General features: G+C 34.3%; 2 protein-coding genes across 7 annotated transcripts; one reads left to right on the forward strand and one right to left on the reverse strand.

The window, feature by feature from the left end:
- Positions 1 to 3,788: 3,788 nt before the first annotated feature.
- On the forward strand, positions 3,789 to 6,081 carry LOC131841956 (mitochondrial basic amino acids transporter-like). The gene is made up of 3 exons (XM_059190371.1): positions 3,789 to 4,023; positions 4,324 to 4,398; positions 4,490 to 6,081. The coding sequence occupies exons 2-3, from the start codon at positions 4,365 to 4,367 to the stop codon at positions 5,335 to 5,337; spliced, it is 882 nt and encodes a 293-aa protein (XP_059046354.1). The 5' UTR covers positions 3,789 to 4,023; positions 4,324 to 4,364; the 3' UTR covers positions 5,338 to 6,081.
- Positions 5,870 to 16,589, reverse strand: LOC131841955 (kelch-like protein 10). 6 transcript variants are annotated; one of them, XM_059190367.1, is made up of 13 exons: positions 16,519 to 16,589; positions 15,241 to 15,404; positions 13,038 to 13,289; positions 12,076 to 12,340; positions 11,679 to 11,843; positions 11,323 to 11,409; positions 11,102 to 11,248; positions 10,607 to 10,799; positions 10,323 to 10,468; positions 9,337 to 9,554; positions 8,488 to 8,668; positions 7,603 to 7,767; positions 5,870 to 6,039 (listed from the first exon to the last, which is right to left on the reverse strand). In XM_059190367.1, exons 1-12 carry the CDS (start codon positions 16,558 to 16,560, stop codon positions 7,630 to 7,632), a joined length of 1,998 nt encoding a protein of 665 aa, XP_059046350.1. In that variant the 5' UTR covers positions 16,561 to 16,589; the 3' UTR covers positions 5,870 to 6,039; positions 7,603 to 7,629. The 6 variants fall into 6 exon arrangements, with proteins under 6 accessions (XP_059046350.1, XP_059046348.1, XP_059046347.1 ...); XM_059190365.1 differs by having other exon boundaries at positions 7,603 to 7,776; XM_059190364.1 differs by having other exon boundaries at positions 12,076 to 12,352.
- Positions 16,590 to 16,668: the final 79 nt, after the last annotated feature.

Raw genomic sequence — 16,668 nt, forward strand, 5'->3', positions numbered from 1 at the left:
TTTCGAAAACAGCTGACATTTTGGGAATTGGTGTGACCTCAATCTACAATGTATTAAAAGAACAAAAAGAAAATGAACAATTTAAGTCTCCGGAGAAATGTGGAGAACACTGTTTCAAAGATAAATTATTGACAAATTTTCAAACGAAACACTGTTTCAATGAATAAAAAAAATTTTGTAATAAGCGAAGTTTTTTATTTTTATTACCTAACTATATTATGTTATATATTGTTATATTATACATCTATAGTTTCAACTACATGATGTATTGTAATTAGGACAGTCTTAAAAGTTTCCTCGCAATTTTTTTCTTTATGTTTAAAATACTCGGTATTCAGTATAGGTATATACTATAGGTAGTCGTCGAAAACTCGTACCCGATATCGGCAGTTCGGCGGACTAACTATTCACTAAACTAAACAATCGAGGCAATTGCATTAATTCAGGAGTTTTTTCAATTATTCACATTGTCACAACACTATTTTTATTTCATCAAATACTGACAACACAGTAAACGTCAGTTGACTTCGTCTAATTAAAAATACGACTATATAAATCATTTATTATGTATGATTTTTTTTTGGTACGGTTTTTCCCTACTCAGGGAAAGGCAAAAGGACTCAGCTCATACTTTTGAATGATTGTGATGAGACTGATTAATTGATATGAATGAATTGATTGATTATGAACGAACCAATGAACATACAGACACACGTTAGTTATTATGTCAGTGTCATATTGCGAAATGTCAGGTATAATTTTACATCATTCATTCAAAGTAAAGAAAATAATAAAAGAATAAAAATTAAAATAAAAAAAAACTATCCACAAATATGGCACTACGTTTAGTAAGCTATTTTAAGAAGTTTTCTTTTATTACCACTACCATTCCATTATTATCCCTAAAAACCCACCCGGAGGTTGTTGGCCCCGGAGTAAAGGCCGGCAAAAATGAGTTTTTTTATGGATGGTAATGGAACGGTACACCTGCCTGCGCTAACGGTTTACGCTGACGGTGCACCAGTGCAGGATGATAAGATGAGCATGAGGTCAGGTCAGTTAGCCCTTCGTGACAAATTCACCAAGATTTTATCACGATGGCTTCCAGGGGGAACCGCGTGGAGGTCAATCTGACATGTTACATTGCGAGTAATAAGATCATCAGTCCACATTACTAACAATCCCTCTTCCCCCCGAGGCAAAGGGGTTCGCCCCGAGATCCCAACCTTCACCCTAGGAGGATGCGGATGTCCAGACAGTCAGTCAATCATCTGTCTGTATGGGTAGAGTTCTCTTTGACTCTGTTCATCTATTTAAAGGAAAGACAACCTTTCCTCTAAACAGAAGAACAGAGCCAAAAGAAATCATATGTTGTACATTCACGACTGTTATCTTATCTTATATTGAGTATCTAGTCGTGAACCATTGTTAATTTTCGACATGTTGATGAACGTAACATTTGTTTGAGTATATTTGAATTTATCCTGGAAGGAGTGGAGCCAACCATCGCCAATTGGCATAATATATTATAGTTTATTGTTGATGTTTCCATCACCAGAAATATAAATTGACACAAAGATTACTGTGAAACAAATAAAAGAAAAAAAATACAAAGATTTTGGGTGACCACTAGATTTGGATTGGTGATCTATTGACTAAAGTCGGAATGTAAACCACTGTAGGTCATGACGTTCTCACTTGAAAGTCATACTCATCCTTATTTCATTGGAGCCCAACTTGTTATTAGGGCAAGCAGGATTATTTTTCCGTTTTAATTTAAACAAATTAAATTTAATATTGTACAATGACCGATATTAGCGATCATTGTACAATATATTATTTCTGTGCAATTAAATTAAATTAGGTAATAATTCACTACAAAATCGCGAATATTCGCAAATTGTAACATTGATAAATAATTTTGAAAATACTAGGATAAGAGATTATAGAACAGTTGCGAGGTAACAGATTGAGCTGGTATGGGCATTTTATGCGGAGGAACGAGAATCATGTCTTATGGAAAGTGTATAATATGAATGTGGATGGATGTAAAGGGAGGGGACGCCCTAAGAAAAGATGGATGGATTGTGTGAAAGGTGATATGAATAAAAGAAGAATATGCTCAGATATGACGACCGATAGAGAGCAGTGGAAGAGAATGACATACTGCGCCGACCCCAAATAATGGTATAAGGGCAAGGCAAAGATAATGATGACTAGGATAAGAGATTAATATCACCGTTGTGTGCTAAATCACAAATACAATTATACATACCTAATACAAATAAACAATCAAAGGTGGCCAGATAAGTTCAAAAAAGTCATAGATGAGGTGAGTTCAAATAGCGATATAGCATTTATTATTAAAATGTATCTACGAGTAGGTACTCGTAGATAGTTTTAAACAATAATTTTCTACTCACAAGATTTCATCATTTATTGCATAAACTTACGATTACGCGTGATAGATATAGCTAGGGGTGATAGGTCTAAAAATTGCAGATTATTGAATACCACCCGCTACTTCTTTAGTTTTTTGAGATAAAACATAGACTATATCATAACATCTATCTGCATATCTTTTAGTCATTAATAATAAACCGACTTTCATTTCAGTTTATAATATTTGCATGGACCTATTTACATATGTACCTATGTATGAAAGTAGTGCTTTATGAAACCATTAATGGAACATTATCACTGCGAATAATATAATAAGCGAGTACGTTGGTATATATATATATATATGACTACCGCAGAAATTCCGCCTTAAACGTGTTTAACAATCATTAATTGAGCGTTTTTTTTTAATGTACCTATTTGTCTATGTTGTGTAAGAACTTTATATCTATAATAATTTATGTCCACAATAACAAATGAAACAAATAAGTATAACAGTTGTATGATACGATGATATTTTGGCTTGTTCTTACACTATAGTTTTCTAGAATTTACTAGTTTTTTCACTAGTTTCTATTTCTATTTCTATTATGTATCCTCAACTAGTCGGGTCTTTATTGCCTCGAAAGGTAGCAATTTTTAAACAAGTGAACTCACCTTTCTTTGCATGGGTACCGAACTAAGAAATATTAGTACATGAATAAGGATTGCAGTGTTTGTTTATTATTTCAAATTAACAGCTTCCATATAGTAATAATATTTATTTATTTAAACCATCATCAGTACAGTACAGTTTGATGCAGTTCTGACTCCCAAACTAGCGTGAGCTGTATATTATGAGGCAGTACCTATACTTGAGAAGATACTTGTCAATATTTAACTTTATAGTGCTGAGGTATGTATGTAGGTATGTAGGTATACCCAACGAGTTTAAAATCCGTCATAGGTGCTGGAAACTTAATTTCTCTATACCAATCTTTGTCTTACTTCAGAGTAAAATGTATGAATTTGCTTATGGGTACATCTGAGTATCAAGACCTACCAAAACTAATAACACGGTCTCCGAACGTGCTCAGATAAGCGGCTATCTTTAAATTTGCAAGTAACGACAATTTAATAATAAATAATTAAATTAATTACATGATTAGGAGCATTTATGTTACTTTTATAAACTTTGAAAATATGGAAAGCACAGTAGCAAATAAATCCACACTTAGGTAGCTACCCTCCGGTAATTTGTGAATGTAAATTATCTTGTTTGCTACCTACCAAGACAGAATGAAAATAATGAGAATGATACCGTCACAACATAACATGTTGATAGGGGTAATTATTATTTTGTTAGGACGTATTTTGCCCCTCCAGATAAGACTGACCTCAGATAATACCGTTGGAAGTTAGTGTCGTGAGTGGCCGGCAGCGGGCGGGTGTGAATACTCGAGAGGGTGACCAGTGCGTTGTAGATCGTGAGTGCCCACAATATACTTAAACACCGTGGAGATTGGACCGTTGGGCTGCAGACACTACCGCTGCTCTAGTCTCCTTCAATATGTTCATTGGCATCACTTCCAGTGGAGGCAACGTCAATTCTCACTACGATTATTTAATTTGAACACCGAGGAGGTAAGACAATATAATAGATTAATCTTATCATAGGTCAATTTAGCTGGGTTGAAATCGTTTATAAATACATGAGCAACTTCGATAATAATATATGTATCTATATAGCATCTATCTTAGCTCATTTTATAAAATATTGTGCTAATGCACATGTCATTATTAATTATGTTCAGTAAAATATCATAATACATTAAATGTAAATTAAGCAACACGTTACTTATGACTTCTTATTATATTATGAGTAATAAATAAACGAACAATGCCAGGCTTTTAAATATTATATGTAAATAAATTTCATTTCAGACGTTATTCACTAGCCTACACCTACATATAAAGCAATTAAAATGGCGTTAGATTTCGTAGCTGGATGTATTGGAGGTAAGTCGTAATTGTAAATTATTTTAATTCAGATGTACCAAACTATGAAACACCTATTCTACCAAAGTATAAACAAATTATGTTTTTTCAGGTTGTGCTGGAATAATAGCAGGTCATCCTCTAGACACTTTGAAAGTTCATATCCAGTCAGGTCGAGGAAGCCCTTTGGAATGTACCAAGGCTCTCTTTAAAGGTGGAACACTAGCGGCATCATACCGTGGCATTGGCGCACCTTTGGGAGGTGTAGCAGGTGTGAATGCTATAGTTTTTGGAGTATATGGGCATACGAGACGAACAATGCCGAACCCTGATTCGCTAACTTCACATGCAGTAGCTGGTGGCTTAGCTGGTCTGTTCCAGAGTTTTGCTTGTGCACCTATTGAATTAGTAAAAACTCGACAGCAACTTGCCACGCCTAGAGAAAACATGCCAACAGGAGCTCTGTCAGGAGCTAGACATATTCTACGTACGGGAGGCATCAAATCACTTTATCGCGGACTAGGTATTACCATAGTTCGTGATATTCCGGGTTTTGCAATTTACTTCACTGCTTTTGAAGTCATGACGCGTGGAGATCAATCTGTGACAAGAGTATTTACTGCAGGTGGTTTAGCTGGAGCGTTGTCATGGTGGGTTCTCTACCCAATAGACGTTGTGAAGTCAAAATTACAAGCAGATATCATAGGACGTTACTCGGGTTCATGGGACTGTTTCATGCAGGCGATAAAAACGAATGGATGGCGTTGTTTGACACGTGGTTTGGGTGCCGTGACTATTCGAGCGTTTATATGTAACGGGGCCTGTTTCACAGCAGTGGCGTGGACTGAACGGATTTGGCAGAATTGTGCCTCCGAGATTGCAGTGCATACGTTAGTACAAGCTGCCCCTATCAGTGAAACTACTCCATCCGATAACACAGACCGACACTATGACATATAAATATTTTAATATAAGGTTGGGCCTTGAGCATTGTGCATTTAATATCTTTACATATAATGCTTATGTGATAATAGTTAATTAATGATAATTCCAGTCATGTATATCTATTCGTATAGAGCCCGAGATGTTTACATATATATACAAAAGCTCTGTACTAATTCAATACAGATTTTTTACATACAATAATTCGTGAAGGTTTGCAGATTTACGAAGTATCTTATGAGAGTCTGTGAGAAACCGTTCTTATTGGCAATTTGTACTGATTAGACTGGATGTAACATTACTTTGTTTTGTAAACAAATACAGTATGTTGTATACGTACTAGAGTGCTATAAGGTATTGCTTTTGTGATTAAATATTAAAGCGATGTTCCTTATTTATTTTAATATACAAAATTTCGGCTATGGAAAATAAAGACATTAAATTAATTTAATAAGTACAATATACGCATAAGAAAAAATTTATACAATTTTCAAAAACTTGGGAATGATCCACATAATGATAATATTACAACATTATTATAAATAAGCCAAAAGTTCTACAATAATTGTAAATATTTAAAAAATAATAGACTGTTACGGTTTAATTTTACAGAGATAATAATAATTTGACTCTACTGTTATATTTATTATTGGTTATTATGATGTGGTCTTTAACAAGACATGAGGTACTTCGTCAACCAACAGGTTCGTTCAATTACATCTGAAAACCAAAGAATGAATGTAAATACTACTACTAATTTTGGCATTTTCTACTATTTATACATGACTAATAATGCAATGCAACGAGTAGCTATACTCGTATAATATATTCAAAACTGATTTATATGATTCTTTTAATAATAATAAGTACATTTACTATCTGTTTATCCTAGCTTAGGTAGGTACTATGGACTGAAATCTAAAACAATATAGATGTACACTTTTTTACATAGGTTTTAGTAGGCCTCTATAGCGTTTATATAATTTTCATCTATAATAAAGAATTTTGTCAGTACTGATCTAAATCAACGTAGGCCGACTTAAACTCGCGATTTTTAGGGTTTGTCTACATCTCCCTATCTCTAATTGTTATTTACTGCAATATGAATGTTGTTTATAGTCATTACAGTACAATTTGATTTATTTCTCTTAATTTGATTCTAATTACCGTGTTCCTCAGAATTATATTTCATTTATCTGTTTACTGGTATTTCCTGGTTGCATGTTGTGATTACAGTATCTAGTTTATCATCATAATATTTATTATGTATATATAGATTATCACATTACATGTTAGGTAGGTACTTAGCTTGACTGGTATGCACATTCTTTATAAGAATAATAATAAATTTTTAAACTTGCCCGCTAAGTTCCGATTTAACCTCTTATTTTTAAAATTGCAACCTAACGTCTAACTTATATAGTTTATTTGTTATTTAGTAAATTTGACAAAATATTTAACAAAATAGTTATGATATAATAGGTCTATATGATGTTTCAGATTTTATGAAAAGTATTATTAGATAAGCATTAGAGGTTTGCCACGGGTCTAGAATGGTCTTGTCTGGGTATAGGACTACCTACGTAGCATTATTCTAAAGTATAAGAATTTTCAAACAAATGTTTTAGTGGATGCTTGATAAATAATTTAATACTGTACCAAAATTTTAGCTTTCTTGAATTAGTTGGGTTAGTTGCGTGTTGATAGTCTGTCAGGACAAACTGTTTTATACGTATAGGTACATATCAGTACATGAAAATAAATCCATCCACAAAATTTAATAAGCACGTATTTTTTTATGGCAACAGAAACTGATGTTGTTGAAAGCCCAAACGTCGTCACGTGACAGTGTACCATTCACGTTTTGCCATTCCAAAGGACTTAGGTATCTGTAGGTATTACATTGACACATCTTATCTTACCGCCTAAACACAACTTCGCGAGAGAAATAGCCGAGGTAGAATTAGGTACTCATGCAAACAACTCAGAATTGGGTAGACTTTGTATAAAGTCTAGAAAGAGAACAAATAACCGTCAGGTTATTTCTTCTCAAACATACCGCCCCGACATAATCATAATGAGTCTACCTGGATATGTCTACATATGATTATTAATATAACTATATAACTAACACTAATAATTTTATAATAAATACGTTTCGACTAGTCGTTGTCACTATATTAATGTGAACTTAACGCAACAGTTTAAAAAATTAGTATGTCTATATGTGGTTTTATATTAGTATTAGTAATCTTATTTTTTTAAATTACATTATAAACTAACCAACGGATCAGGTTACGAATGGTTGGTTCAATCCTGCTCCATGGCTTGGGGCGGCGGGGGTGGGGGTAGGGGTGGCGGCGGCGGTGGGTGTACATCGTTCGCCGCCTGGTTCTCCATCAGTCCAAGCTGTTCCAGCATATCATCGTTGTCTTCTATCAGGTGAACCTGTTCCAACTGCGTTGTTTTATATCAGAAAAAATCAGTGTAATCCAGTTTCACCAAGTATTATTATAGCGAATAAAAAAGATAACCTTTTTATGAATGATGTAAGACCGTACATTATAGTAAAAGAATAACCATTTTTATAATCAGCGAAGTAGCTAGCTTGAAAATATTTATTATCACTCGTCTGTAGAGTTCATTGTCCCCAGTGCGGTGTTTTAAAACCTGGTATCGCCAATATTCTTCAGTTTACATAAACGCATATAATAAATAACCTGTATTTGCCTTATAAGTATTTATACATCTTAAATTGAAGAAAGGTTAATTACTCTGAAGGATATTAAAAATCTACATATATAGATTCGGCATCATACTATATGAAAATATAATATAGTATAGTACAGATTTTTTAAAGAAATACACAGTACACACATTATCTGTATAAGTATGTCAATGTAATTAAGGAACAAATATTTACAGTTGCATTTCAATGATCAATTATAAATATAGAAATGTGATAAAATTCCTACACTGCTTATGACCCTTTCGTATTGCTGCGGGTCACACATTATTACCAAAAGCTTTTCGAATTTATATCGAGCGAAGTATCGATTATTTATAAAAGTGTGATTGGTAACAATCTAATAAACGATTTATCTGTCTATCTGTTTACCGCATCTCACAAATATATGTAAATGAATAAAGTATTAAAACGCATCTAACATCAGGTAGCGCAGTACGGTGCTGACCGTGCCTCGCGGTTTCCGATAGCAGGATCTTCTGCCGCTTCTCTTCCATAAGCCGTTCCCGGTGTTTGTGTATATAGTCATATACATTCGGTAGCCCCATGATCACACAAGCCGATAGTGCCGACCGATATATATTCATGTCGGTCGCCTCGTACCTGTTTTTAAGATTGATTGATGTTCAAGATTTTTTCTTTTATTTTTAATATTCTATTTGAGCCCACTACTTCATACCCTCATAACTTAAAAAACAATTGTTTCAAAACAAACACAAAATTTTACGTGAACCTTACCGCAATACATTATCATATTGAAAACCGCACTTAAATCGTTGCTGAGATTTGCATGCGCTTAGTGCATAGACATACATACAAAAATTATAGCAATTTTTGTTTTGGGTTTATATTACGTTGATAAAGTCCCCTCCTAACAATAGTTTTTCTCCTATATCTTTCATGTAGATATAGAAAGTGATCAGTTTAAATTTTTATATGTATTAGAGGTTTTTTAACCAGCCGTATATATTACAAAGTTTATTATAACACAAAAATCGTCGAAAGCTAAGAATTTGTCTTTTAACTTAGATAACTTTTGTACATAGTTATTATTATTATAATATTCTGTGAGTGTTTGATATTATTACTTAATATCAGTTACGAACAGACAAACAAATACATTATTTCGCTTTGTTTTTATACGATAATTATATCAACATGTTTTGTACTTTTGACGATGAATAGATAAAAACAGTGCGGCGAGTTATTCTATTACTTAATTAGGTACTTAACTTATTACTCTATTGTATTTACATTAAAATGGCACAAACCACTCATTAGTTCTTTCGTCATAACATTCCACATGATATATGGTTGTAACACCATTGAAGCCACCAATGGCAAATATCATGTCGTCGATGACTTCAATAGCAAAATTACTTCGAGGGTTATACATATCGGGAACTGGAGCCCATGTATTCGCAATTGGATCATATACTTCGCCACTGCACATACGCGAGATTCCATTGAACCCACCTATCACGTAAATCTACAAGATAAATATTAATATTAAATGTAGCTTATAAATTTGAAGTATTTCTTAATTGTAGGTGTCGCCATTATATACTGTACCTATGAGTACATATAATTGAAATATACATATAATTGAAGTATACCTATATCTATACTGTAAACATATAAAAAATGTAATATTACAATTTCTGTCAATTTTCAAGTCTGTAAGTTTGTACACGCATCACGTAAAAACTACTGCAGGAAATTAACTGTAGTTTACACCAATGTACCTATAGCTAGATGTCTGACTCAAATACCTACAGGCTTTATTTTACCGCAGGAAAATATCTGATTCCAAGCGTAGTAAGGGCAAGTCACTAGTATCTAATATAATTTATATACAAAAATCAGAGTTACATGCAAACGTTATCTTTCACAAATGGTTATGTAGTAGTTAGGTTTTCGAACAAAAAGGTACATAAGGCAACACCGTTCTTTGGATCGTCAGGCTAAGATGTCAAGAGGCGACACAACTGACATTGACGGATACAAAAGTGTAAAGGAAAACTCAAAATTAAAAATCCTATACCAAACTTTATCGCCAGTAATATATGCTCTTCTCTTCCTTCCTTCCTTCTTTTACAAAATGAGATATAATGACTGTGTATACCCACCAATGGGACGATAAAATATAGCTAGATATATATGTTGGATTTGTTATAGGGTAAAAAGTGATTTAGTAGGTCAATGTAGCAGTGGTGTATCATTAATTACCATATTATAAATCAATATACCTAAATACCTTGTTGTGGTATGCTATGCACGAGACACCGGAGCGGCGCGATCGCATCGGCGATAGATTTGTCCATTGGTTCGTGTCCGGGTCATACATTTCCACACTGTTCATACACTCTTGACCATTAAATCCACCGGTAATGTAAATCTTGCCTGTATTACAACGTTAACTTTAGATAACAAATTAACATTAGATATTTATTCAATAGCAGCAAATGGAATGTTACTGATTTGCAACATATTATATTATTAATTTCATTATATAAATTAGTAAACAAAATATAAACTTACTGTCTAGTGCAGCTGCACTGGCGTCAGATCTCTGTGCATTCATGGGAGCGACGAGTGACCATTGATTTGTGCGGTGGTTGAAACGCTCAGCAGTATTTTGCCTATGGTGACCATCGTATCCACCCATTGCATATATCGTCTCGCCAAGCACCGCCACAGACACATAGCAGCGTCGAGCATTCATTGGTGCCACCTAGTGATTAAAACACTTCTACAGACGAATCATAATTGATTTATCTCAAATCGAACTTACATACAAGTCGATGATGGTACTGGACTAGTCCCTCTTCAGCGCAAGAGAGATTTATAAAACACGAGTTATGTGGTGAGGTATATACCTGCGGCATTGCGTATCCAGAGCCAGGACAGATGATTTCATAAGTATAGATTTTAATTTGTGAAAATGTTTATATTTATATTATATATAGTTAAGAATAGGTATTCTTGTAAAGTCAATCTGATTCTTTTGGCGTATAATAGTGATTATCATCTAACCTCTCGCCATGACTTTGTAACTGCGTCAAAACATCGACAGGAGTTGAAATAATCCATTCCATCGAAACCCCCTATGACGTAAATGCAGTAGCCGAGGACAGCCGTCCCATGGTACGCACGAGGGCCTGCAGGATCAACTTCTTCCACCTGAGAAAATTGAGAAATTACTGGAAATATTAAACTCAATTTTTTTGGTAAATAAATAATATTGCATTTATTACCTTGATCCAACGATCAGCTCTAGTGTCGTAGGTCTCAATAAATGCTGTAGGTGATCCTCCACTCCAACCACCGATGGCAAATAAGACCTAAAATATACAATATCATTGAATCAATATTAAATCATCAGCCTAATTGAAGATTTAGTTTTGCAAAAGATTCGACTATTATTGGGTTGTTATGTCAAATTGAAATTAAGTAATACCTGATTTTGTAGACGTAGGTTTACAATATATAGGTAACAGTTTACACTTAATATCAATTAGCTGACAGCTTGTTTGAAATATAAGATAAGTAAAAAAATATATGAATTAAGTAAAAATACGAAAAATGGCACACAAAAACAAAAATTATTTACTTCATGAGGTACTCGCGGCCGTGCTATCTCTGGAGTAGCCACTTCACCATCTCTTTGAGCAATCATTTCCAAGTCGTAAAGGAATTTCAGAGTTTCAATAATTATTGGTCGTGAACCCTCATTGCCGGTAACGTATGGATGATCTTTTACGTTTTCCAAAAAGAACTAAAAATATTATTTACTTATTGGAAGTGACATACAAAATACATATCATTATAAGTACGAAAATAACGCTGGCTAATACAATTGCACGTTTGACCAAATAAATTTTAATAAAATTTAATATAGAAATAAAATTGGACATTGGCGAAAGACATAAGGTAATTTTTATCACGGTGAAGCAGTCGCTGGCATTTTTCAATTTCTAAATAAGTAAATAACTGAAAAATTTACTCACTTGGGTATCCAGTAACCCTAGTCGAATGCTTCCCATTAATTTTACAGTATGTTGCCATCGAATATCAGGATCATAGTTGACCCATCGCAAAACCGCATCCCAAACCACCTCTTCGCTCTTCACATTTAATTCGTCTTCAAGTATAATAGAGTTCAGTTCCTCAATTGGCAGATGGAGAAATTCATCACTTTGCGTTGCAACCGTAACGAAATAACGCAGCAAATATCGACGGGCGTCTGCCTCTAACTTATAACAAAATACGCGTCTGAAATAATACCTACACCTATTTAGTGGTCTGATTATTATTTTTTAATGCTTGGCATGCTTTTATACTAGTCACAATACAAAGAAATAAATGGTTTATTTAGTTTGTTATTTTTAGATAATGAAATAATATTTCTTGTCCGTTGTGGTATTTTTTATGTTTAAAAGCAACGATTACAACTTGCCATCAGATAAGCTTGGTCTTCGATTTAGCATATAGGCATTTGTATGGCTTGAATTCAGGGCCTAATGATTTCAGTGTGTTATCAAATATAAATATCATATCCCACACATTATGTGAAAATTTAATTTTAAAAATAACACTGTATATTAATTTACGTACGTATCCCACACTATGATATTATATATATATTATGATATTTATATTTGAACATTGTAGTTTGTAGATTGTGTAGTTAATTAGATTTTTTAAATATTAACTAAACGTACTTAGTCTAATAATTTTGCGATAAAATCTCGATACTATTTATTATAGTATCGAGATTATTAGTAGTCTATATTAAACGCTTGTTAATATACATATATCAATAAAGCGTAATTGCTTCTAATACTTATGTAAAAGAACTTGAATATTAGAATAGGCATCTATGTATAGATATATATTCTATATCTTAAAATTTTATATTCTATATTATAGAATATTATTTATAGTATGGTATACTGATAGTTATATTTACCTAGCAAACATCATTATACCGAGACAGTTTTTTGGGTTCAGTGAGGTCATTAAGTGATCACAGCACAGTTGTAGGACTCCGAGAAAGGCGAGGTAATCAGCTGTCATGAGCAATTCGTGGACGTTGGTATCAGTTACATCTATGCGGCGAAGATAGGCATACTCTATCAGCAGCAGCAGGATTTCGGAGCGGACCCCTGATATTAATACATCACTCTGCTCGCGTGAATGTAATGTTGTTGTAAATAATGCCCTGTGTTACATATAAAAATTAATAGTTTTATAAAATAATAAAGAGTTTCGCCTCATACAGACCTAAAAATTTAATCGAATGTAGAGAAAAGTCGTCCTCTACATTGCGATATGTTGTAGTGTGTTGAGACTATTGTTTTTCCATATAGATATCAGTTTATTTAGCTATACGAGGGCTACATGAAAGTTTTTAGAACTGGCTACTTGAGAGCAATATAATAAAAAAAATTGTTAAAATTTTGAAAATAGAAACGAATAGTACTGAGTATATAATTTATTTTTATGTCATGTGTTTTACGGTTTGGCGGCAAATTGAAAATAGTCTGTGTAACGTTATCTACTTAACACGAGAAAATTTTCGTGTGATGATTTTTTATGACTTTCGATGTCATCTAAGTGTTATGATAGACTACTATTGGACTTCGATGAATCGTGCCACTGTTTACAACTGGTTTAATGAGTTTAAACGTGGTCGCACTAATCTCACCGATGATTTGCGTGAGGGACGGCCTTCTACGGCGACAACCGAAGATAACATCCGTGTTGTGCGGCGTATGATAGAGACTGACAAAAGAGTGACCTATTAGCAGATCCGGGCAAGCTTAAAGATTGGTATGAGTCAAGTGCACAAAATCCTCCATGAACATTTGGCGGTCAGGAAGCCTTGTGCCCGGTGGATACCTTATAATTTCACTGAGGCTCAAAAACTCCGTCGGGTTGATTGGTGCCGTGAAATGCATGAAAGATTTAACGGAGGTGACTCAAATTCTGTGTTTAACATAGTTATGGGAGACGAAAGCTGGATTTACTGTTATGATCCCGAAACTAAAAGACAGTCAGCTCAGTGGGTGTTTCCTTCCGAGGAGTTGCCAACTAAAATGAAGAGAGGTCGAAGCATAGGAAAAAAGATTGGCCTCATTCTTTGGAAGAACAGGTTATTACGCGACAATTGTTTTAATCGAAAAACAGTTATAGAGTGGTACAGAAACAATTGTTTGCCACGTGTTTTGAAAAAAGTGCGTAAGAAACGACCTCGCAGTAGGATCCTCCTTCACCACGACAATGCTTCGTCGCACACCGCCAGGCAAATGATCGATTATTTGGCGACGTCAGACGTAGAACTACTGGGTCATCCGCCTCATAGCTCCGACCTCGTACCTTGCGATTTTTATTTATTCCGAAAAATGAAAGAAAAAGTTCGAGGAAAACGTTTTATGGACGCCGAGGCTACGTTTCAGAAGGCCGTCAAAGAGACCCCTAAGGACGAGTGGGCAAAGTGCTTTTCTCAGTGGTTCTAACGGATGCAGCGATATATTGACGTGAATGCACGCTATTTTGAAAAGATAAAATAAAGGTAATAACTTACAAATTTAATCAGTTTTTGATTTTCTAAGAACTTTCAGTTTGACCCTCGTATTTCCAGGAGATTATTTAAATAGAGCAGTCGTCATAACTGATTCTACTAAACAGCGTAACAACTATATTGTCAATGACAATTATATTGTCCATGACTCTATCGTCCTCTTTCTTAACATAAAAATGTATAAATCTAATTTCTATTCTATCAATGATAGTAGCTTCTTGTAACGGCCTTCTTCGGTCTAACTTAATGACGAACCAAACCGTGTGCAGAGCACCAAAGAACAAAATAAATTTTAAAGATAATAGTTAGTACCTACAGTAATATTTATATTATGTAAATAGTTAGAATAAATTAAAATATGTCCCCTGTGTATATAACGTCCCATAGAACAAATAATTCCAAAATCGGTTCAGTACTGTATAGGTTCAGTACCGGTATCAGTATCTCTATATAACACACCGCTTTACTTCCCAATGTCGCGTTCCCAAGGGCTCGATTCCTTGCACAGTGTAAACATTTGTATTCATGAGTATGATTGTTTGTATTTGTGTGGGTATTTTCCATGTATATTTATATATGTTAATCTAACAGAAAGTATGGGCTGCAGGCGGAGAGTATGGCGCGGTGCACTGGAAAAGCAGCGCCGTCGTCCGCACGCACTATGGCATCACAGAGTAGCCGGCACTCGCGCAGGCGGTGCAGCGCCTGCATCGCTGCCACCGACATGCACCGCCCAGTCTCGCGACCCGCCGTCTATACGTAGATACATAGATATTTTTTTTATTTGTAGGTATTCTCAGCATAGTTATACCTACACACTTACGTCGCTTTCAAGTTTATTATATTCACGCGGTTGGCTATGCCGTTAGATTTTTTTGATCTGGAACGGTAAACAAACTTACGACCTATCTAATGATAATTGGCAATCGTCGCCTACATACATGAGCAGCACAAATAATTTGACGCGTGTTGAAACTCTATCATTCTAGGAGGACGGAGCACCAAGATATCATGCCTCCATGCTCTCTAATTTTACTTCCAAGTCGCAATTAAAGACAGAAAAACTACTTACTAAGGAAGCTACTTGGCGGCTGACATAGGCAAGACACCGTTTATGATTATATAAAAGAGATTCTAATTTTTAAGGACATGTCATGTTAGCTACAACGATAGAGAAAATTGTGATAGATGCAAGTAGGTGGATATTTAGCAAATTTTTATCATTGTATCTATTTATTTTTATCATTGTATGTATATAGTTAAATCTAATTATGACTTTCTTTTCTACATTTATTTGGTTTTCACATTTCATCGCGATCATTTACCTACCTATATATGAAAAACTAACCGAATGTGTTAAAAACGAACACAATCTTCTATTTATACATTTTGCACTACTAAAGTAGGTACTTACTGTACTCAGTACTTACAGATTCCTATAGTATCCTATCCTAATAGTATTTCTATAGGTCCTAAGTGATCTCCATACAGATACAGCCCCGTTGTGCCTATATCACGTTATCAACTAAAATTTACATGCTTTTCTTTATGGCGCTAATTTATATTTGTGGCGATACGAGACCGCACTCCGTACAGGATGAAAACGACTTACAACGTACGATAAGTACTTACAGTGTTAAACGGGCCGTTTTCCATTTCAGTCTTAACGTGAAGTCATCGTTATAAAATTGAAACGCATAAAAAAATGTTAAACGCGCAATGAGACGTTTATCGACACAATCGAGATTTATCGTTGTAAATTTATAAAAATAATCACAAAAAATACTAAAAATAGCAAAATCAAGTCATTTGATAAAACATTTTAGGTTAGCAAAAAAATGATATAAGAATGACAAGCATGTCAAACCTTTTTTTTCCAGTTGACATTACTGTATAACAATATTTTCATTTTCAGCGGTTGCTATACTGAAATCAAAAATGTTTGCTATTTGTTTTTCTGTTATACAAGGCTTTAAACATTTTACACGTCATTTCGTGTGGTCAAAGAAAGGAGGTT

This window comes from Achroia grisella, unplaced genomic scaffold, assembly GCF_030625045.1.
Source record: "Achroia grisella isolate CSIRO2021 unplaced genomic scaffold, CSIRO_AGI_Agris_v1 utg204, whole genome shotgun sequence".
In the NCBI taxonomy this organism is placed as follows: domain Eukaryota; kingdom Metazoa; phylum Arthropoda; class Insecta; order Lepidoptera; family Pyralidae; genus Achroia; species Achroia grisella.

What these genes read in the sequence shown, in the direction of transcription:
- LOC131841955 (XM_059190363.1), bottom strand. Translation starts at nt 16,560, where the DNA reads ATGAAAATATTGTTATACAGTAATGTCAACTGGAAAAAAAAG. An exon ending in GCATAGCATACCACAACAAG is followed by an intron (nt 9,555 to 10,322) that starts GTATTTAGGTAT and finishes TTTATCTTGTAG; the next exon opens with ATTTACGTGATAGGTGGGTT. An exon ending in GACGAAAGAACTAATGAGTG is followed by an intron (nt 8,669 to 9,336) that starts GTTTGTGCCATT and finishes TCTTAAAAACAG; the next exon opens with GTACGAGGCGACCGACATGA.
- LOC131841956 (XM_059190371.1), top strand. Translation starts at nt 4,365, where the DNA reads ATGGCGTTAGATTTCGTAGCTGGATGTATTGGAG. An exon ending in CGTAGCTGGATGTATTGGAG is followed by an intron (nt 4,399 to 4,489) that starts GTAAGTCGTAAT and finishes ATGTTTTTTCAG; the next exon opens with GTTGTGCTGGAATAATAGCA.